The sequence below is a fragment of the Myotis daubentonii genome, chromosome 2 (genome assembly GCF_963259705.1).
Source record: "Myotis daubentonii chromosome 2, mMyoDau2.1, whole genome shotgun sequence".
Taxonomy (NCBI): domain Eukaryota; kingdom Metazoa; phylum Chordata; class Mammalia; order Chiroptera; family Vespertilionidae; genus Myotis; species Myotis daubentonii.
The window spans coordinates 213,719,266-213,738,940 of NC_081841.1; the positions used below are offsets into that span (position 1 = coordinate 213,719,266).

The 19,675-nt window shown below is 40.8% G+C and overlaps 1 protein-coding gene across 15 annotated transcripts in view; it reads left to right on the plus strand.

The window, feature by feature from the left end:
* The window catches only part of SORBS2 (sorbin and SH3 domain containing 2), a 165,355-nt gene that overhangs the window by 140,867 nt on the left and 4,813 nt on the right, over window positions 1–19,675 (plus strand). For 9 of the 15 annotated variants that reach the window (XM_059685653.1, XM_059685649.1, XM_059685657.1 and 6 more), the window contains 2 exons: window positions 1,117–1,320; window positions 17,718–17,767. In XM_059685653.1, the coding sequence (XP_059541636.1) occupies window positions 1,117–1,320; window positions 17,718–17,767 (254 nt within the window). Of the gene's footprint in view, window positions 1–1,116; window positions 1,321–5,239; window positions 6,002–7,387; window positions 7,565–11,565; window positions 14,107–17,717; window positions 17,768–19,675 lie in introns of those variants that run through there. The other 6 variants (XM_059685643.1, XM_059685646.1, XM_059685642.1 and 3 more) reach the window with 2 other exon arrangements.

Consider the following 19,675-nt stretch of genomic DNA (forward strand, 5'->3'; position numbering starts at 1 on the left):
GTAGCCCTGCATCAGCCTCATGCTGGTGTGTTACAGAGAAAAGCAGTGCAATTTTAAGATGCAGGGAGAGCCACTTAGCTTTGGTACGTCCTGCTCTGTGGCAGGGGGACAGTTTGTATAAGCCACCCAGCATTTGCGAAAAGCAAGCTTTCGCATTGAGTACCCCTGACAAAGGCCTCCCTTGGTTATGGGGTGGGGCCACAACATTAGTAACAAAGAAGCAGAATTTCCGGAGGATGAGGCCCAGAAGTCAGGATTTTAAAAAGATCCCCAGGTGATTCTAATGTGCGGCCAAGGTTGAGAACCACTGCACTGGACGAACCACATCTTGCCCGTTTATTTCTGGGCCACGTGTGGTTTCGAGTTAAAATTTAAACTGCTTTGTGGCATTGGCTTGATCACTGCAGGAGGCAGGCATAGTGACTGTAGAAAGTTCTATTATTCCAAAAGCCAGGGGCTCTATAAACAGGCTCAATGGCCACTGTGGCGTGGCGATCCATCACTCAGCATGGATGCCGGTGTGAGGCCGTCTGCATGCAGACCAGGTGGGTGTCGGCCCTGGCCACAGACGTGGATTACCACGAGGGCTGTCTTGGCGCCATCCCATTGGCTCCACCCTTTGTCACTAGTGAGCATGTGTAGCCATGCAACCTCATCCCTTCCGGAGGCTGGTTCCTGCAGCCACCTCAGGCACACCGTCACAGAGCTGAGTCACAGACCCTGTCAGAAGCTCTTCCTTCCTGTGGAAGCCATTCTGTGGACTGTCCGTGACAGGATGCTGCTGTCCAGGAGACGTTGCCTATGAAACCGTTCTGCTTTTTGACATTACACAAGTCATTTCCCACGGAACCAGTATGAACCTGCATGAGCCCGTTCACATTAACCAAGCACCCTTAGGGAAAGATGTTGTGCATGGGCGACTAAATGGCATATATGTTGATCAGCTGTAATTTGGGAATGAACTGAGACTTTAGTTGCCTTCTCCTGACTAAATAAAACTGGAGGTATCACACTCTCCCAAATGAAAAACTATTGTTTGTTAGAAAACGTTGGCAATTATATTTCTGATGTTGTCACCTCCCTACTTACAATGCATTTTCCTCATGTTCATTACAGGGAGACAGAGTTATTCTTCTCAAAAGAGTTGATCAGAACTGGTACGAAGGTAAAATCCCAGGAACCAACAGACAAGGCATCTTCCCTGTTTCCTATGTAGAAGTCGTGAAGAGGAACACAGCCAAAGGCGCCGAGGACTACCCCGACCCTCCAATACCCCACAGCTACTCGAGTGATAGAATCCACAGCTTAAGTTCCAACAAGGTAAGAAGACATTTAGCATATTAGTAGAACACTGGGGAGCTTGGAGTAAGATAATAGCTGATATTAGATCATTAAGAACATCATCTTTATTGCAAAGCAAGGGATTTACATGTTATGCTTCCAAGTTTGAGTGACAAGTCAAGTGAATATAACTTAATTTTTCTTATGGGTACTGGCATAAAAGTTTAATGCTTGATTTTGAGAATTTCATTTTCGAATTAAAATACTGAAAGAGAAAAATTGGTATCATAAGAGCCTATATTATAGATAAATGTACCTGCTTTCTGAAACTCTGGTTTTTTGAAATGTGATTTTTTTTCTAAAGCTTAATTTTATATATGTATATGTTAAATGGATTATATACATATGTATGTATGCATAGATAGATAAATCAATAGATCCCAAAATGGTTTATTTCAAAGTACATGGTAATTAGGTTGAAAAATTCTGTATATAAGTCTTGAGATTTTTTAATATAGAAAGAGAAATAGAGTAAAATTTTAAAGTGTGTATTAGACTGAATGAAAATATCATTGGTCATTAGGGGCCCTCATGTGTAGTTCACAGTTTTAGGGTAATTATGTACCAGTTCTACTATCTCACTTGAGCTAGTGGCTGAAGATAATTATCTTTCTCAATATCTGGTCTAAAAGGAACTTTGCTCCCTGAACTGGCTAACTAGAAAAGGCTATTCTACTTTCTTCACTCATAATGTGAATTTCTTTTCTTAATTTTCTGTTAAGTTACAATATAGTGTGCTCTTCTTATGGATGGTATTTAGGTATTTCTTTCAACTTTTTATTAACCTCCAAGTATAAAACTTTAAATTACCAAGGAATTAGTTTCAAAATATTGTAAGTACTTCCGAACATTTAAAAAGTGTATGATGTTGCATAATTTATTGATTATTTTAATAAATAATTAAGATCAAGGCTAGGACATGGGAAATAAACCATCTAGAGCCAGCAACATAACATCAACATCGGATGTTGTACAGTCATTTCATGTTCCAATGCCAGACCACCTCAAGATAGCACCCCCAGTGCCCTAACCCTCTCCTTGAAAATGAGTCTTAGGAGGATTTCACAAAAGCAAATACTAGTAATCTAAGATCTCCTATTTTAAGAGAAGCATTTTCTTTAAAAGGGCAAGGGTTGGCATTATATTCATTCTACTTCTCTTTGAAGAATGGGTTTCAGTTGCAGGGTAATTATTCTCAATCCATTATCATTGGGCAATGGAACCATTTGGTACCATCCAATTTTGGTTGATTGGTTATAAACTTTTCCAGAATCTTCTTCAGTATATCTACTTCACTACCAGAGCTTAGCACTTAGAGATCAACATTCTTCCTTTAGTAGTTCCTACTGATAAATGAAAATATAAGAATCCTCATCTGCATATTTGGCTTATCCACTACTCAGTCATCTTAAATGAATGAACTACCAAATAAATTCAAAGCAACTGTACTTTCAAATAAAATTTTATAAGAAAAAATAAGCATGTATCTCTACAAAGGCTTATTTTAACATTTAAGAAATTCTTCCATAATGTCCTAATTAATATTAGCATGTAATATTTTAGATCACAGTGTTTTAATCTTCGTTGTGAATATGATTTAAATGTATTTTCAGTTTCCTAAGTTTTTTCTTAGAACACCAGATTTTACATTTTATATAAATAGATGAATGTACAAATTTCACTGATAAATAATTAGTGTTTTATTCTCACTGTTGGGGAAAAATATATTGAAAATCTTACATCCATAATTTGGAAAAAAATTTTAATGGTTTTATTCCCTCTGATAATCTGTGCTGTGATATTGGCTTAATGAAGGAAACTTCTCAGTAGTGTAGAACTCCATCATTTTCAGAAAAAGAACTATAATGTACTTCTAAATGATGATATCCAATATATGTTACATATCTTATTTTCTAACTGATATTTGCAAATAAGGAAGGAATTTAAGTGATTTATGAATCACTCTTTGACACACTCAATCACATTTCTTGATATACTGTTTTTCAGGGGTGGCTCAAATATAAGTTGATAATATTTCTGATATTTCTGCTTTTTGTACAGTAGAATCCAATTCTAATGATTTTTGTATTATAGGTATATTTTTGTGATATGAGTATCCCAGGATACTTAATTTGACTTTCAGTAGAAATAAGTCCTTTATAAAGCTAAGTGCTTTGAACCTGTTAAACATAGATTAGTAACTATGGTGGTAATGACACTGCAATAGTAATAGTGATCGGGGTAGAATTTAAAGATCTTTATCATCCACATTATATTCCTGACCATTAGAGAAAGTGAAAAGTAATCATCTTGAATTTATTATATATTTCACAGGCTTTCAAAATCTATTCTTGTGTTGCATAGCATAGAGCATACAATTGGATTCTGGCCAATAAGGGAACTTCTCTAGACTATCAAATAAGACTTAGATCATTTCTATCTTATTAAAAATTAAATATATACAGGACTTGCTAGGAATCTATCCAGTAATAGATCAAGTGTAGAGTATTTCTTTGTATCAGGTGCTAAGAAGCCTTAGTGCTGAATCTTCTATAAGATGCTCACATACGTTTTATGACACTTTGTCTCTTTTATTCCACCACATGGTGACATGGCATATTTGCTTAAAAAAGAAAAAACACAGCTAAATAAATTCTATAAATGCCCCTTTCCTATTATAGGACACAGAAGTCAAAGGTTAAGTGGAGGTGTGTTGTGCGCTGATACCTACTAAGGCCCTGGCACCCAGAGTGCTGAGTGCAGAACAACCAACTCACCCTGTACCACCAACCAGAAAGCATATCTCCATACTCTTTCTTGAACATTTTTTCTTTCCAAACCAAAATCATTCCCTGGGAAAAACTAAAGTAAAATGTCAACCTCCAGCCTCTCTCAAGGCCTTCACACGCATGGCATGAGCCACCCTTCCCAGCCCAGTAGCAATAGATACATGTATTAGGATGTTACTAGGCAGTGCTTCTAGACCTTTGAATGAATTTACATAAAAATTCTGTTTTGTTCAATATATCCAGAATATAGCAATAATATTAAGATACACAGAAGTCTACTTTTACTCAGAAGATTCAGCTTAAATTATACCCCCCCAAGTTTATATAAAATGTCAAGCTATTGAGAGAGATGAAAGTCCTAGCTGAAGATTTTTCCCACTAACATCATATGCTCCCTTTCAATGTAATCACTTACTTTGAATTTTTTAAAAACTTTGAAGTCAAAAAATATAATAAAATAAAAACTTTGAAGAATTAGTGTAAGTTCAGTTTCATTCTGATCATGGGTTTCTGTTCTCAAAACATATTTTTCCAAACTTACTCATTTAGAAATGTGTTCATATATAAAGATGTAAAAATATTTTATGCCATATGTTATCATCACCTGGCGAACATAGGTGAGAAAATTATGGGAAGTTCATGGGATTGGGCACTGCTTCAGGCAGCAAGAACACCTCACAAATTCAGCAGCTGAGAAAGGTTTAATTATTGGCTTTCATTCTACATTAATACCATTTCAAAGTCATTTCTACTACTAAGTCAAAATCTGGGAACCTAGTTTAAAAGAGGTAGTCTGTTAAATGAAATTAAATCTCTTAAGTGTTCACTGTCTATCCTTATAATCGCTATGACAGCTCTACTTTGTCATTTGACACTGACGACCCCTTTCGAATACTAGGAGAGTTTCATTTTCCAAATAAATTTCTAACATGCTAGTGGTTTTATGTAGGAAAAATTCAGCAAAATATCTTCAAATCTACACCACGGCATAAAATACTGTTTTGTATTCACTACCTTCCCTGCATTTCTGTCTCTGTGTTTTGATGCACTGTTGTTATTTTCTTGGTTTCTTCCTTTCTTTGGCTTCACACTCGCTGCTCATTTTTAAGTTGGCTCCCAGGGAACCAGCCCCTCCTCTCACGCACAGAGCTTCTCCTGGCCCAGATAACGGAGCTCAGCAGGGGCCTAGCCAGGGGTGGCCGTCCCTGACAGCTCAGTGTCCTCCGGCAAACCCTCTGATTCCTTTCCTGGACAACTTCCTGGATGAATTAGAGAAGCTTAGTGCTTTCACCTTACCAGCTGACCAAGCCGAGCCAAATATCCCAGAGGAGATCACCCTTGAAATTAAAGAGGAACCCTCAGTTCCCCTCCCATGGCCTCCAGCAGCTGTACCGGCCAAATCACCTTCCCCTCGGCCACCCTTACGTGGCACAGGTGCGACCTCAACTCCAGTCCAGCCCTATGAGACAACGCCGGTCCAGGACCCCAGAAAGACAACTCAGAACAAGTGTGCAGATTTGACGATGAGAAAAGGCTTTGCGAGCCCTGAAAAGGTGTCTGAAGTCCTAGGGGATAAGTTTGTGGCATCTGCACACACTAATGTGGGTCCCTTGCCCCAGACCCTCCCTGTCATTGGAGAGGAAGAAGAGGAACTCTGTGAGGGGCTGATGTCAGGCATCCGGGGAGGGCTTGAATCTCAAGACCCAGATGCCTCGCGGTGGGGCCATGACGGCCCCGAGGTGAAACCAAGTCTGTTCATCGAAGAGGAGGAGGAGAAGAGGAAACCCGGCTGCTCACACGGTGCAGCAGCCACCCTCCCAGGTCCTAGAGCCCCCAAGGAACACAGCCATGCAGCTCACACCAATAAGGAGGTATTTCAATGTTGCCCAATCCCTGAACAACTAACCTGTCCTACGACGATTAGCTAGGACAGCTAATCATATTAATAAACATTGCCTTAGATGTTGTCCTTTCAAGAAACAAGCACTATAAAAGTTGGGGTGGAGGAGTGTATAGCAACACAGCAAATTTTAATAAGATGATGGAAATGTATAATATAATTCCATTATTTATTTATAGTTATACATTCATATTTAAGGTGGGTTATGCTATCATTTTAGAGATGAGGAAATTGATACAGAAAAGAAAGAGAAGGGAAGGGAAGGGAAGGGAAGGAAAGGAAAGGAAAGGAAAGGAAAGGAAAGGAAAGGAAAGGAAAGGAAAGGAAAGGAAAGGAAAGGAAAGGAAAGGAAAGGAAAGGAAAGGAAAGGAAAGGAAAGGAAAGGAGGAAGGAAAGAAAGGAGGAAGATAGTGTTCTGGTTCCCACTCACCGCTTTCTGAAGAAAGAGCTTTCCAATCAGTGACTACTGGGTCCTGCCATTTTCATTTTAAAAACCAAGAAACTTGGGCGATAATTTTAATCAGTAAAGAGGGATAACACCCTGAGTCTTTAGCTTGTCAAGTTCTCTTTTAAGAAAACGAAAACTTGATATCTCACATATGTAATCTGTGAATTACGTAGCAAATATGGGTACTAGAAAATATCAAAATTATGAGACAAAAAAAATGAATGATTCATATTATGCAACTATGCAAGTCCCCCATGGATCTTCTATTGAAAGATTTCTGAACATGAAAATCATGTTTAAACACCATAATTTGCTACTTAGATCTTACCAATAACAAATGTAGAGGCACTTGGCCAACACAGGGTCTCCTTGGGCTTAAATAATGGTCAGTGCCCATGAGGCCCGTGGACAGTCACAACACCCTGAGGCTTGGCTGTCCCTCAACCCAGAGAGAAAACGTCACCTGAACAAAGAACCCAGCCATACCTGCATCTGTACCAACTAAACACACTGTTTAGAATAAAGATCATTCATTGCAGTCAGTCAAGCATGACTCTAGTTGATCACTTAAATGGCTCATGTTCTCTTCAGTTTAATTTTAGGACATGATTAGATCTAGGGCTTGGGTCCCAGGAACTTCTACCTGCCTACAGACTATGGGGATTCTTACCCCCCACATCAGAAAAATGAAACTGATCATACCCATTGAAATCTTGAATGAAATTCAAAAGAAAAAGTTCATGCTTTTAAAGCAAGAATTTGTCATAAATGTCACCAGTACTGGTTAACTTTAAACTTGTTTCAATATGGGGGATGTTACCTAAAGGCTGACCATGTGACCTCATTCTGGACACAAGCATAATCTCATCTTGTCTTTCCTCAATATTTAAGCTACCTTCATTTCCCTAGAGAGATGGACCGTCTACACCTTTCCCCAGCTGTCTGCTTCCCTCCCCTCCCTCTCCTCCTCCCTCGGCCTCGGCCTCACAGCTGGTCTCTATGCTTTCTCAGCCTGCCCAGTCCTACTCACCACCTCTCCTCCCTAAACACTCTTACCAACAGGAAATAAGTTCACCAAAATTAAAGGTAACTGCATCTTGTGTGTGGTTTCTTGCATGTCTTTATATGGACTTAATTAACTTACATGTATGTATTTCGATTTGTGCCATCTTACACGATCTAAAAAAGTCATGTCAAGACTGATTGCTAACTTTTAACCACAGCAGCATGGCCTCTATCCAAAAAGTTAAAATATATATTTGCATAGCGGCTATACCCATAGGCAGGAGAAAAACAAACTAAAATTTACATAAGATTTTTTTTTTTAAGTTGAGCGTCAGCAGGAGAACCATCCCACTCAAAGGCGTCGGCTTTGTACCTGTCACTCTCTGTCACTTCTCAGGGGGCTCACCTGCCCGCCCACTGGCCAGGTCAGCAGAGCCTGAGGGCAGGATGCTCCTGGGCCTGGACTGCCTTGAGCCTTGTTCTCCCACAAAGCTGACGTAAACTGATGAGGATGCAGGAACGCAGCTCCTTTCGTTGTAGGCGTTAGCAAAGCATCTACCTCTGAGATGTGCAGGCTGGCAGCTCTGCTGCTATTTTAAAACACCCTCAGGAGAGTGTTTTGAAAGATCTCACCAAAATGAATGACTCGCCTTGGAAAGAGCCTGGACGACACCCACAGAATGAAATCACTCCCTCGTGGGCAAGTTTTGCATTGATGATCCGAATGAGCCAACGTTTTCCCCTGTAGGCAAGAGGTGATAGACTTCAAGTCATAACTCACCTTCACCCTCAACCTTTAGAACTTGACACGAGAGACCCTGCAGAGAAGGGGCCACGCCGCTGAGGCTGTTCTGGGAAGAGCCAGCACCTGAGCAGGGCCATTTGGGCAATCTCCCACCCCCCACTCAGCAGATCCACCCACCAAAATCATCAGCCATGTGAATTCCTCTTACTCATGAAAGGAAAAATGTCTGAAAAATGGAATACTGGAAGACTAATTGATCTTTGCCCTTTGAGGTTTTAATCTTTGCTGGCAGGAAATAATTGGGAAATTTTTAACATAATAACACTTGGATAATGTCTAAGACTCAGAATTTGCCTTCCCCACCCCCCCCCACCCCCCACCCCCCCCCAGTCCCCCCAGCTCTCTCTGTGGTTTTCTTTTTAAGGACAAAGTATTTATTTCTTGCCTTTCTCCTTGTTCTCTAGCCATTAAGCTTAATCAGGAAGGGGAACGTAACTTAGAATCGGTGTTCTGTAATGTAAGAGACGGGGCTTTAGGTCTCAGGCACTGGCAGAATGTGAGGAGAGAACGGAGGTGTTCACAATAAAGCTGTTTGGAAAGAATACCGTAGTAACCGCATCAAAGAACTATCTCCAGAAAACTGAACTGGTTTTTTCTCTATTGCATCCCCTGTGTGAGAGCAAATGTTTATTTTTAATCCCCCACTGAGTGGGTGTTTTTTGTTTTTTTTTTTGAAACCTTATAAATTACTTTTCTATTCGCAGAGAGATTATAAGCTGCCTGAAGTTATTTGTGCCTGTAAAGATAATGAGTTTGATAAAAAGAAAATCAGCATCCAATGTTTTCTCGTCTTGCTGGCATCAACCCTGAAGAACAATGCCTAACGCATTTCCTCTCCAGCAACTGCAAATTTTAGGTCCATCATCACTAATTATTATGAAAATTGTCCTAAATAAGACAGTAATTAAATACAAATGGAATCAACTACAAGTTTTAGACCATTATTGTCGTTTAACCCCACATCTGACAGTGACAAGCTGTGCTGACCTGAGTCCTTTAAGAAGGCTTCCTATTCCTTCCATGTCAAGGATGTTGGAGTTACAAAGGAAAGTAACCCAGCACTAAAAGCTAAGAGAAAATAAAATTTTAATAATGTTTTACTACGCAAAGTACTATGCAGGAAATTATTACAACTCTATCAACCCCTATGAACCACTTTTTTTTTAACTTAACCCACCTTAATTTTTTTTAATATATATTTTTATTGACTTCAGAAAGGAGTGTAGAGAGAGAGAGACAGAAACATCAACAATGAGAGAGAATAATTGACCGGCTGCCTCCTGCACGCCCCCTACTGGGGACTGAGCCTGCAACCCGGGCATGTGCCCTTGGCTGGAATCGAACCCAGAACTCTTCAGTCCACAGGCCGGTGCTCCATCCATTGAGCCAAACTGGCTAGGGCTTAACCTATCCTAATTTAATGCAATTTGATTCTTTCAAAAAATTTTCTTGGACAGTGTAAGTTTGTCACATGCGATCCAAAATTTTCCGTAAAGTAAAATTTACCACTACTTTGTAAGTGACAGAAGACTGAAAAATAGAATGAGGTTGATAGATAAATCAGCATCCAATATTTTCTCGTCTTGCCAGCATCTTTCCTTTAAATAATGGTGTTTCATAATACAAGTCACTATACTCCTCCGCTTGTCCACAAGCTGAGCTTCCTATTCTACCTAAGAGAATGTTTTGTAAAAGAGACTCACAGCACGAGGGCACTAATTGCGATAGAAGGTCTTTATGAAGCGCTAGGAAGGCTCTTCCTTGGTTTCTTCTAAGAAACTCACTGGGGTCCCATCAGGAAGTCTCCTCGCCCGCCAGCCATCCCATCAGAAGGTGGTCCCCCCGAGCACAGTTTCCAACATAAAATGAAACCCTGGTTCTCCCTCATATGTTCAGATGATCTCGCCAGCTGTTGATCCGCATCATTCTAACAGCTAAATGGTATTTCTCTGATGCTTATAGACAGTCTTCCCTGTATTAGTCAAGACTGGGGTAGCTGCAGTGCCAGAAGACACAAAAAAGTATAAGCTTAAAACCAGGTAGAAGTATACTTCTCTTAGGCATAAAGCTAAGCATCCAGGGCTTGTATGTAGCTCTGTAGTCATTAGAGAACCCAAGAGATTCCCCTTTCCTTTGGTCTCACCATCCTCAAGGAGATGCGCCCACTGCAAAGTGGCTGCAGAGTGGCTGCACCAGCTCCAGCAGTCCCATCCTCATCCCAGCACACGGGAAGGAGGACAGAGGCAGGGAGTCTGTACCTCTTGAAGGCCACTTTCCCTCTGTCAGCACGTATCACATGAGCGCATCTCCGTACAAGACTGGGCTAGAGACTTCATTCAGAACGGCCACATGCCTACCTAACATGCGGGATTCCATTACTGAGGGTGGACAGAGGAGAGAATGGAAGTTGGAGGGCATCAAGCCTCCGCTGCCACAAGCCTGAAGAACAATGCCTAACGCATCTCTTCTCCGGAGGCTGCGGAGTTCAGGTCACTCATCGCTGATTATCATGAGCATTGCCCCAAGTGAGAGTTGAGAAAACCCCACGCTTTTATTTGAAGGTCCTTTAGTCTCACAAAAGTTCTCATAAGCCAAGTCAAATACCACACGATGCACTGCTAATTTCGTCCACCGCTGGAAGGAAAATAAAGCACTCAGACGCAAGAACGGTGGCTCATTCGCGGACGAATTAAAAGTCTTGCTTTGAAAGAATGCCAACATAGTCTCAGGGTGCTTGGAGTTAGGGCAATATTTAGTATTTAACTGCATTTCATCATTTTCCCCAGAAAAGTCATATTTTCTTCTTATGAGTTTGGTTAGAATATCCCCCCCCCCCCAACCACCACCACCCCAACAAATGATTGGCACTTCCTATGCAATTTGATGGATAGTAAGTAAAATTGCCCTCTGTCTTACTTTGTATCTATTCAAATAAACAAAGAAAACAGGCCAGATCTGAGGGTGTCTTGAACCCAGTTGTGAAGCATTCTGTGAAAGGCATACATTTTTCTGGGATGTGCTCTTAGCCATGTCGGCTGCATTCAAGCATCTTTTCTGTGCTCTGCTCTGCTCTGCCTGTGCGTTCCGATTGAAGCACAAGGGATGCCTGTGTGTGAAAGGCAGGGGCAGCCGGAAGAGCTGTCTGCAGGGTGAGACCCGTCTCCTTGGCCGTGTGCAGGGGCCTGGCATGCTGTGTGTGCACGGAGAACAAGCAGGCAGCTCTTCCTGACGCTGGAGGAGGAGACGAGAACTAACTCCCTTCTTGTGGCTTTTCCAGGCTGATGTAAAAGGCGAGACGTTTGTCTTGGGTAAGCCTCCGCGTAGCCCAGTGATGACTAGGAGGTCCTGCAGCTCGCCTGTCAGAGGGCTCAGCAGTTCCCACAGGGTAGGGACGGACCGCCCGCCTTGGGCCAGGCACCCTGGCCACACACGCGCACCCTCAGTGGTCCTTGCTGTCCTTTGCCGGTCAAGTAGGGTAGAGGGAACCTTGAGATGAAGTGACCAACTGATGATGAGCTACGATAGCAGATCAACACGAAAATCCTATCCTAAGCGTTTGCGGAATGTGCTTGTGTGAGCTCCCCCAAATCCAGACAGACATGGCCAGACTCTCCACCAGACAACTAAGGGTGCAGTATGTCTTCTACCACGTCTCGTGCTTCTGTGCAAATGTTCTCTGTACATCTCTGCTTTGCCGTCATTGTCCTCCGTGCAAAGGATAAAGCCGTTGCCAACAAAACACAGGCTGGGGCAGAAGTAGGTTTACAGATGTTCGTATGGAAAATAATACAAGAATCCATAAATAATAACACAAGAATAAACTCTGTGTCTCACGTGCTCGCAATTGTAAAGGCACTTTTGCCCCACCCTGCACTGAACTCACACGCTTCCGGTAATGTTTGCTTCTGTGTCGTCCCGTTTATTGGGATGTTTTAAAATCCGTGATCTTGTTGCAAAACATTGAGTTGCTCTGGTGATGTGTGCTTCATCTGCCCCAGTCTCTTGACAGCATTGATTAAACTTAAAGGTTCTATTTCTTTTCCCTGGAACTACTGAGTTCTACACCACAGGCCGCATTCTCAGTGGAGGGATGCTAACCGGTACTGCGGATCCTGAGGAAGGCGGGGGGCGCGGGGAATGTTCCTCTCTGCATGAGCCAGTCCTTCCACCGTCTCTGTCTTGATGGGCCTGGTTTTACCCTACCTGGTCTGTTACATGACTGTGGGTCCGCAACTGGTGAAGGGCTTCCTTGCAAAGAAAACTGCCTTTTCCACACTTTAAAAATGTGGAGATTTCTCTGCGCTGATCCCATCATTGTGCTTTTCGCGTCTTTGCATAATAAGACCTCGTTTTGTTTCTGGGGCAGAGATTTGTGTGGCCATAGAGGAGGAGGGATGCTGATTTGAAGAGATTCTTAGTCTCCACAGAAGGGCCTTCTCCAGAAGCAAAAAAAAAAAAAAAAAAAAAAAGCTTTTTCCATAATTAACATGGCCAGCCACGAATGTCCCACTGGCAGTGACATGGTGTGCTTTGGGTCACCGTAAGGTTTTTTCTTTGCCGGATTTTTACATTAGGTATGTTTTATGTGTTGTTGTGGAACATGAATATTCTATACTCTTTAGATTTATGCAAAAGTTTGATTTAACTTCATAATTTAAGAAGGAAAAATAAGCCAAGAAGCAGAAACAGGGGACTGTTGAAAGGAGATGCTCATCCAATTCTGGTTGGCGGGTGCTACAAGTGACATTTTCTGGGCAGGGGCGGGGGCGGGGGGGGATGACTTAAGAACTCTAGAGCTGCTGCCAACTCTTTCAAAGATTTTTCCACACTTTAGTGTTTACAGTAGCAATGACTCCTTATTTAAGAATTTCCTACAACTAGGTATAGGTGATCCTCCAGAGATGCCTCTGAGCAACACAGATAAATAGGTGGGTGTCAGGCAGACCGAGCTAGGGAAGTATATGTTTTACTGATACCAGAGATTGTGGGATATTTCAAAGCAGCTTCCTATATGAGCAGTGGTTTGTGACTTGGTTCTGGCTTTGAAAATTAGCATGTGCTTAAAACCTGTCTCGAGTGTACCCATATTTGACATTTTGACATTAAAAATAGCTACACTAAAAGATAAAAAGTAATTGTTGCATTGCCCAGGAAAGGGTTAAATATTCAGGCTTCTGAGAAAACAGCACGATGCCCCATTGGGCTCTCGCATTTGTATTGTCCACCTAAGGCTCATCAAGATAATGCAAGCATGATATATGTAATTCTCATCCGACATTTCCAGCACGGTGTCTGTAAACTGTTAGCTTGAAAACCACATTCATACATTCACAGCTCACGTGAGCCTTTCTGGATGGCACAAATGTATACTGTTCTGTATTTGTCGCAAAACGTCTACAAAGTCATGAATAATAGAAATGCCTGGGTAGATGGTTAAAATAGAAATTATCATAGACCAAAAATTCTGGTGGTCAGCGTGATCCTTTCTCAAGAATTTAAAATGCGGGAAGGGAAAATCATGGTCGGAAAAACAGATGGATATCGATTCACATTGCTCTGTGGTCTTTAAAATATTCTTCCAAAATGAATCCAGGTTAAAGGAACTCGGTGAGAGCTGAGTAAAGGCATGAACAACTCTTACATGTTGCTGCCACTACTGACCATTAGGTGGCAGTAGAGTGCAGCCACAGTACAGAGCTCTTCCTCTAGGTTTGTGCCCATGGTCATAACACCAAGAGGAGGAACTGCAAAAGATAGTCCCCTAAGAGAATTCGCTTGAGTATCCACACAGAGCATAAACAGCTGCCTAAAGGCAAAAATAAATAGCGTTAGGGTTAGGGTTAGGGTTAGGGTTAGGGTTAGGGTTAGGGTTAGGGTTAGGGTTTGGGTTTGGGTTAGGGTTAGGGTTAGGGTTAGGGTTAGGGTTAGGGTTAGGGTTAGGGCTGATTTTAGCCAACTTAGGCCACCTATTCCCTCACAGTAATATTTTATGCAATAAAGAGTAAGAGCCCAAATTATAATTCTATTATTGCTTCTTACTTATTTGTGCTATTAAGAAATCATCTTTGGTTTGGCTCACTGATCTGCAAAAATGAAGTTGAATTATTACTATTACTGTTCTTACATGACTGAGACACTTGAGAATTCTCCAGTGAATGTCCCTTGTCGCAGCTCTCTGACAACTGAATGAGTAAGGTCGATGATAGCACCTATACATAACACAGAAAAAATGTCTGTGAAATGTGGATTCCTTTATGGATTCCCTGAGGGGGACAAGCAAGATCTTAATCCTCATCTCGTCCAACTTCTTGATTTTAGAGATCAGGCACCTAAGGTGCATACCCAAGGTCACATAGTCAATGCCAACACCAGAAAGGCATAAATGTATCTATTAATGCTACCTATTCCTCTAGTGGCCAAATACTTTTACTAGTAAAATAAATGAATTCAAAGACTGTAATGGTCATCTTTCCTCAACACTGGTTCGCAGTCATACACATTCACATGGAAATGATTCCTCTTAAAGGGAACCTTAGGGAAGTTCTAAAACTCGCCATTACAGTAGGTACATGACATCTATGCTAATAAAAGCTGTGCTAAATCCTGGCCTGAGAATGTGAACGTATAGAAAACTGGTGATTCAGGAGAAAAAAAAAAAAGTAATGGAGGATCCTTTGGAAGGATGTGAAGAAATAGACACAGTGAGGAAGATGGGTGAAAGCAACGACGCTACTGGCCAGCAATCCAGGAACACAGTTCTTGAGACTCAGGGGCCTATGGAATCAGGGAGCCATGACCTCTGGTAATAGCCCAATTTTTATCATTGTCAAAGGGATGATTCAGTTCAATGATTTATGAGGTAAGTTGAGTGGAATTAAACCAGTAAAGCTGTAATGACAATAACAACAAGGTGCTATACTGATTTTCAAAGTATTATATCAGTTGTATTCACATTTGCTTTTACCAAACCCCAGATGCCACAAGTAAAAGTCAAGTTTTTACTCAACTTAAAAGTATCAGGATGATTTAAGTATTTGGAAACAGGCACACCATTTTTAGAGCACAATGAAATATATTTTAGAAAACGTTCTCTTCAGGCAAGAACAGATAATATTTATTGTTTATAACTTTGTTGTGCACTGAAATGGTGCTATGACTATTTCTGAGAAAACAGTACCTGTCTTGATGTGTCATTTGAAATATGGTAGTTTAGATTTTTAAGTTACATACGTATATACAGTATGTTTGAGTGACTGTCGTGAGCAGATTCAATAGCATGTGGCTTGAATGTATAATCTTTGGCCAGAAATTTTACTCCTGGAAATGATTTCCCAGGAATGGTTCAAAAGAAGAAAATAGTTCTTTGTATAAAATGTTCATAGCATTGTTACTTTTGACAATGAAAAAAAGGCTAGAACAATCTTAACTTCAGAACAAAAAAGAGCAAAATGGTTAAGAGAACTAAAATGTGTACTGGAAAATTATTACAAAATATTGATTGCAATTAATATATATAATATATATAAATATACCTTATTTCTGCATTAAAAGTTAGGGAAGAGGGCAGGGGCTGGGTAGAGGTGGGCAAATGGGGTGTGGGGGCATCTGTAATAGTGTCAATAATAAAAAGTGTAAAAAGTTATATATATATAGTGTCCACCAAAACTGTATACACACACTTTGAATAATTATAAAGGCAGTGTTTATTAAAATACATTTCATTTTCAAAATGGAGCTATCAGCTGTTAAAGTGCATATACATTTTTGGGGATAACGTGTGTGTGTGTGTGTGTGTGTGTGTGTGTGTGTGATTGGATAAGAAATTGAAGAAATGTAATAGCATATAGGCTTATAAATAATATATTTACCTCTTTTCATATATTTTAATTGATTTAATGTATTAAATTAAATGATCTTGAAATGGCTGAAAAACAGCTTAGTCTTTATCATTTGTAAAATAGTATATTTTATAATTTTAATAACAGATATATTGTTAGTAATTTTATATTGATTTATAGGGGTAAAGTATTCTACTCTCAAGCCATACGTGTGTCTAATCACTTTTAGCCATTCTTTAGTCTTAAATCTATGCAGACTGTTGAGTGAAATTTCTAAGAATACTGTTAACAAACACTTCCAATTACTACAGTCAAAGCTTAAAATTTTAGTAGTATACTAAGTACCTAGTCTTCTTATGCTAGACAGCTTAGATGGAAAGAGAGTGAGTGGATAGAGAATTTAGGAAGGGGGAAAATTAAGACTCATAGACTGAAAGGAACCCCAGAGTTCCCCATCCAATCTTGGACCAGTGGGGTTTCTATGGATAATTTGCAGGGGAAAGTTAGCCAGCCTGAATCTACTCATAACTCTGGAATCCAGGAATCGGCCTTCGCCCTGATGTCTACGGACCTGGATCAATCTAATATCTAATTCAGGAATCACCAAGCAGTCACTTTGATCATTGCTATGTAAACTCTGATTTACTTCATTTCACCATGTATCCATCATTTAGACGAGAATGCTTTTGAAATGTGTTGCGAATATTACAGTAATTTTCCCCTAAAAGGTAACATTTAGGTAGTCAGTATAAACAACATTGAGTTTGCATATTCAACCGACATGTTAACTTTCATTCATTGCAGTCTTTATGTGGATATGCTAAGGTTTTGTCATTTCCAATATTATAAGTATCTATTACAGATACTGGTCTTGATGCTTAGTATAAAAAGAAAGGAAACTCTTTTGAGAGTTCAGTGCACTGGGAATTCCCACCAATATTTCTCTTCTAAGGTAAAATGCTACATGTTACCTGGATTATTGTTTGTTGCATTCTATTTAAAGTTCTCTGTTTTCTCTTTTAAAATGCATGTGTTTCTCCACACTGAGAACAGAGAATGTTAATTCAAATGTAGCATGGGATGTCCGCCTATCGATATTTTCATCCGTACTGTATGTGGAAATGTTGTCTGTGGGGGAAAAGCATATTAGAATGAGTGTGGATACTTTGCTGTCGGACTCAATGTGGTTTCTTTTCTGCTTGCTTAAGAAAACGCTGAGGAGCGAGGCTGTATGAGGGTGTCCAGACTTCCCATTCAGTGGTTTGGTGTCTATGTTCTTGCCATGTTCCTGGCCTTTGAAAAATCAATGGGACAGAGCCCTGACTTTTCCTTAAAACTTGAGCAGACTGGATTGTGGATATGTTCAAAGCATCCGAACCTTGGTTATTTTGAAGTCATTGAAAGCACCCTCCAAAATATTTCAGTGATTAATCCTGCAGAAACCCTTTATGTGGTTGTATTCTTTTCTTCCTCTTGGTTTTTTACAGCAGGATATATTAAATGTTAAGAAAAGTACCATGCCATTATCCAAATTATCTCTTACTTAGTATCCGTGTAAACATTGATTACATTGCAAATCATTTCATTTCAGCCACAGCGTCCTGTGTTTACTCATGAAAACATTCAAGGTGGGGGGGAACCGTAAGTATTCTTCTTCTCTTCTAAATTCAAAACTAACCTTGACCCACAACATGGATGAGTGATGTACCCAAGTAGAGGAAAGCCCCACTGTGCAACCAGAGGCCTCCTAGAGGAAGAGAGGTTGCCATGGTCTCCATCTTCATAACGGAAAGAGCTCATTTTAAAAAGAAACCCGGGATCTGCAGAGAAGACTGATCCAATCACTCCCAAAGCTGCAGTGATGCCTAAGACTGTGAACCTGTCTCCTGTCGGTTCTCTCGCCACGTAGATCCTAGTAACTACAGCTTTCACGGCACAGAGAACGTCCTAACGTTTTTGCACATTATTTAGGGAGGAGGAAAACGTAGCAGGAGACCTAAGGTGATAAATTAGGGACGTAATTCCAAAGTTACGTTCTGAGAAGGGTCTTTGGAAATGGCAGTATTTAAAACGCACTGTCATTCATAGTCGCATGCCTTTCCACACTTTCAAATTCCCTCTCCCTGCTGATAGGCAGTCGGGTCAACCCGAAGGTGTCAGGCACTGTCTTTAAGACCCAAATGTTGTGTGTCTCTCCTGCTCCATTTTTGCCCGTGAGAGATACTCAGAGGCGACCTGCCTCCTATTGGCTCCCACCTATTCTGTGAGTCAGGAGCTGACCCTGGAAGGAGACCCGTCAGGCCCATCTGAGCACAGGTGAGCCCCCAGCCCACTGCCCTTGCCCTGCTCACTGGGACAGAGCAAGTCCTCTAGGGCCACGCATCCCCTTCCCTCCTCGCAGAGCTGACACTTAGCCAAAAGCATGCCCTTCAGAAACCATCTCTCACCTGAGGCTGCTGTCCCCGGGCACAACCAGAAGGTCTTGCTAAGGAAAAGATGATGAAAAGAACAGGTTGGAAATAAGAATCATTCAAAAATTCATTAACAGGAAAAGGTTTAAATATGGCCTTTTATTCTAAAGTTTCAGTTTGTTTTTTTGGTTTTTGGGGTGTTTTTTTTTTTTCTCAAACAACGATAGGATCACGTCACACAAAAATAAATGTCAGGGCTGTTTAGGTTCATTGCATTACTAACAGATTACAGCAGCAGCTTCTAAGGACTTTATGAAGTAATAGGTATGTTACGTTAAGTAACGTGGCGTTAACACTTCCAGTGTGGTCATTTGACTGTTTATGAAACTACTGCACTCACAGGTGGAAAATGGCACATTTTCGAAGTCCTGCCTTGGACATTATAAAATATTCTTTATGAAATTTCTATTTGATTACAACCCCAATTAGTAGGATAACAGGGTGTCGCTTAATCTCTTTCATTTAAAAAATATAGTGACACAATGCTTTATGTCTCTAAATTCAGAATTGTGGTGAAATACGTTATAGAAAAAGTTGCAAGTTAGAGAACTTAAGTTTAGCTGAGGGTTTCCTATTTAAAAGACAAAGGTCTTTTTGAGGCATCCTAACCCACCACCATCATTCATCTCACCAACACATCTTTCAAAACAGCATTTGCCATTGTAATTCGACTGCATTTCCTGTTGTGCAACACTGGTTTTGAAAGCCATTGAGGCAGGAGGATTTCTGAAAAGTTTGTTTATGTTTCCCTTCAACCCCCCCTCACCCCTCCCCGCCTTTTGTGGTCTAACTAAACCAGAATGGTAAGTAAATTTTGACAAGCACGCTGGCTTTCGTCTCACCCAAGTGAAGTAGGAGTTCGTGCCAATTTTATTTTAGCTCTTGGGACCTTGAGATTCTTCAAGCAGCTGGGGTTTGTGGCCTTAAATAGGCCTGTCTCCCTACGTGGTTGGAGATGTGCCTGGGTGAGGGCTGAGCCTGAAAAACTCAATCAGAAAATCAGTTTTCCAGAGGGAGAGACGCAGTGTCCATCCATTGAATTAGCAGCAGGGCGATGAATGACTATCTCACTCGTGTG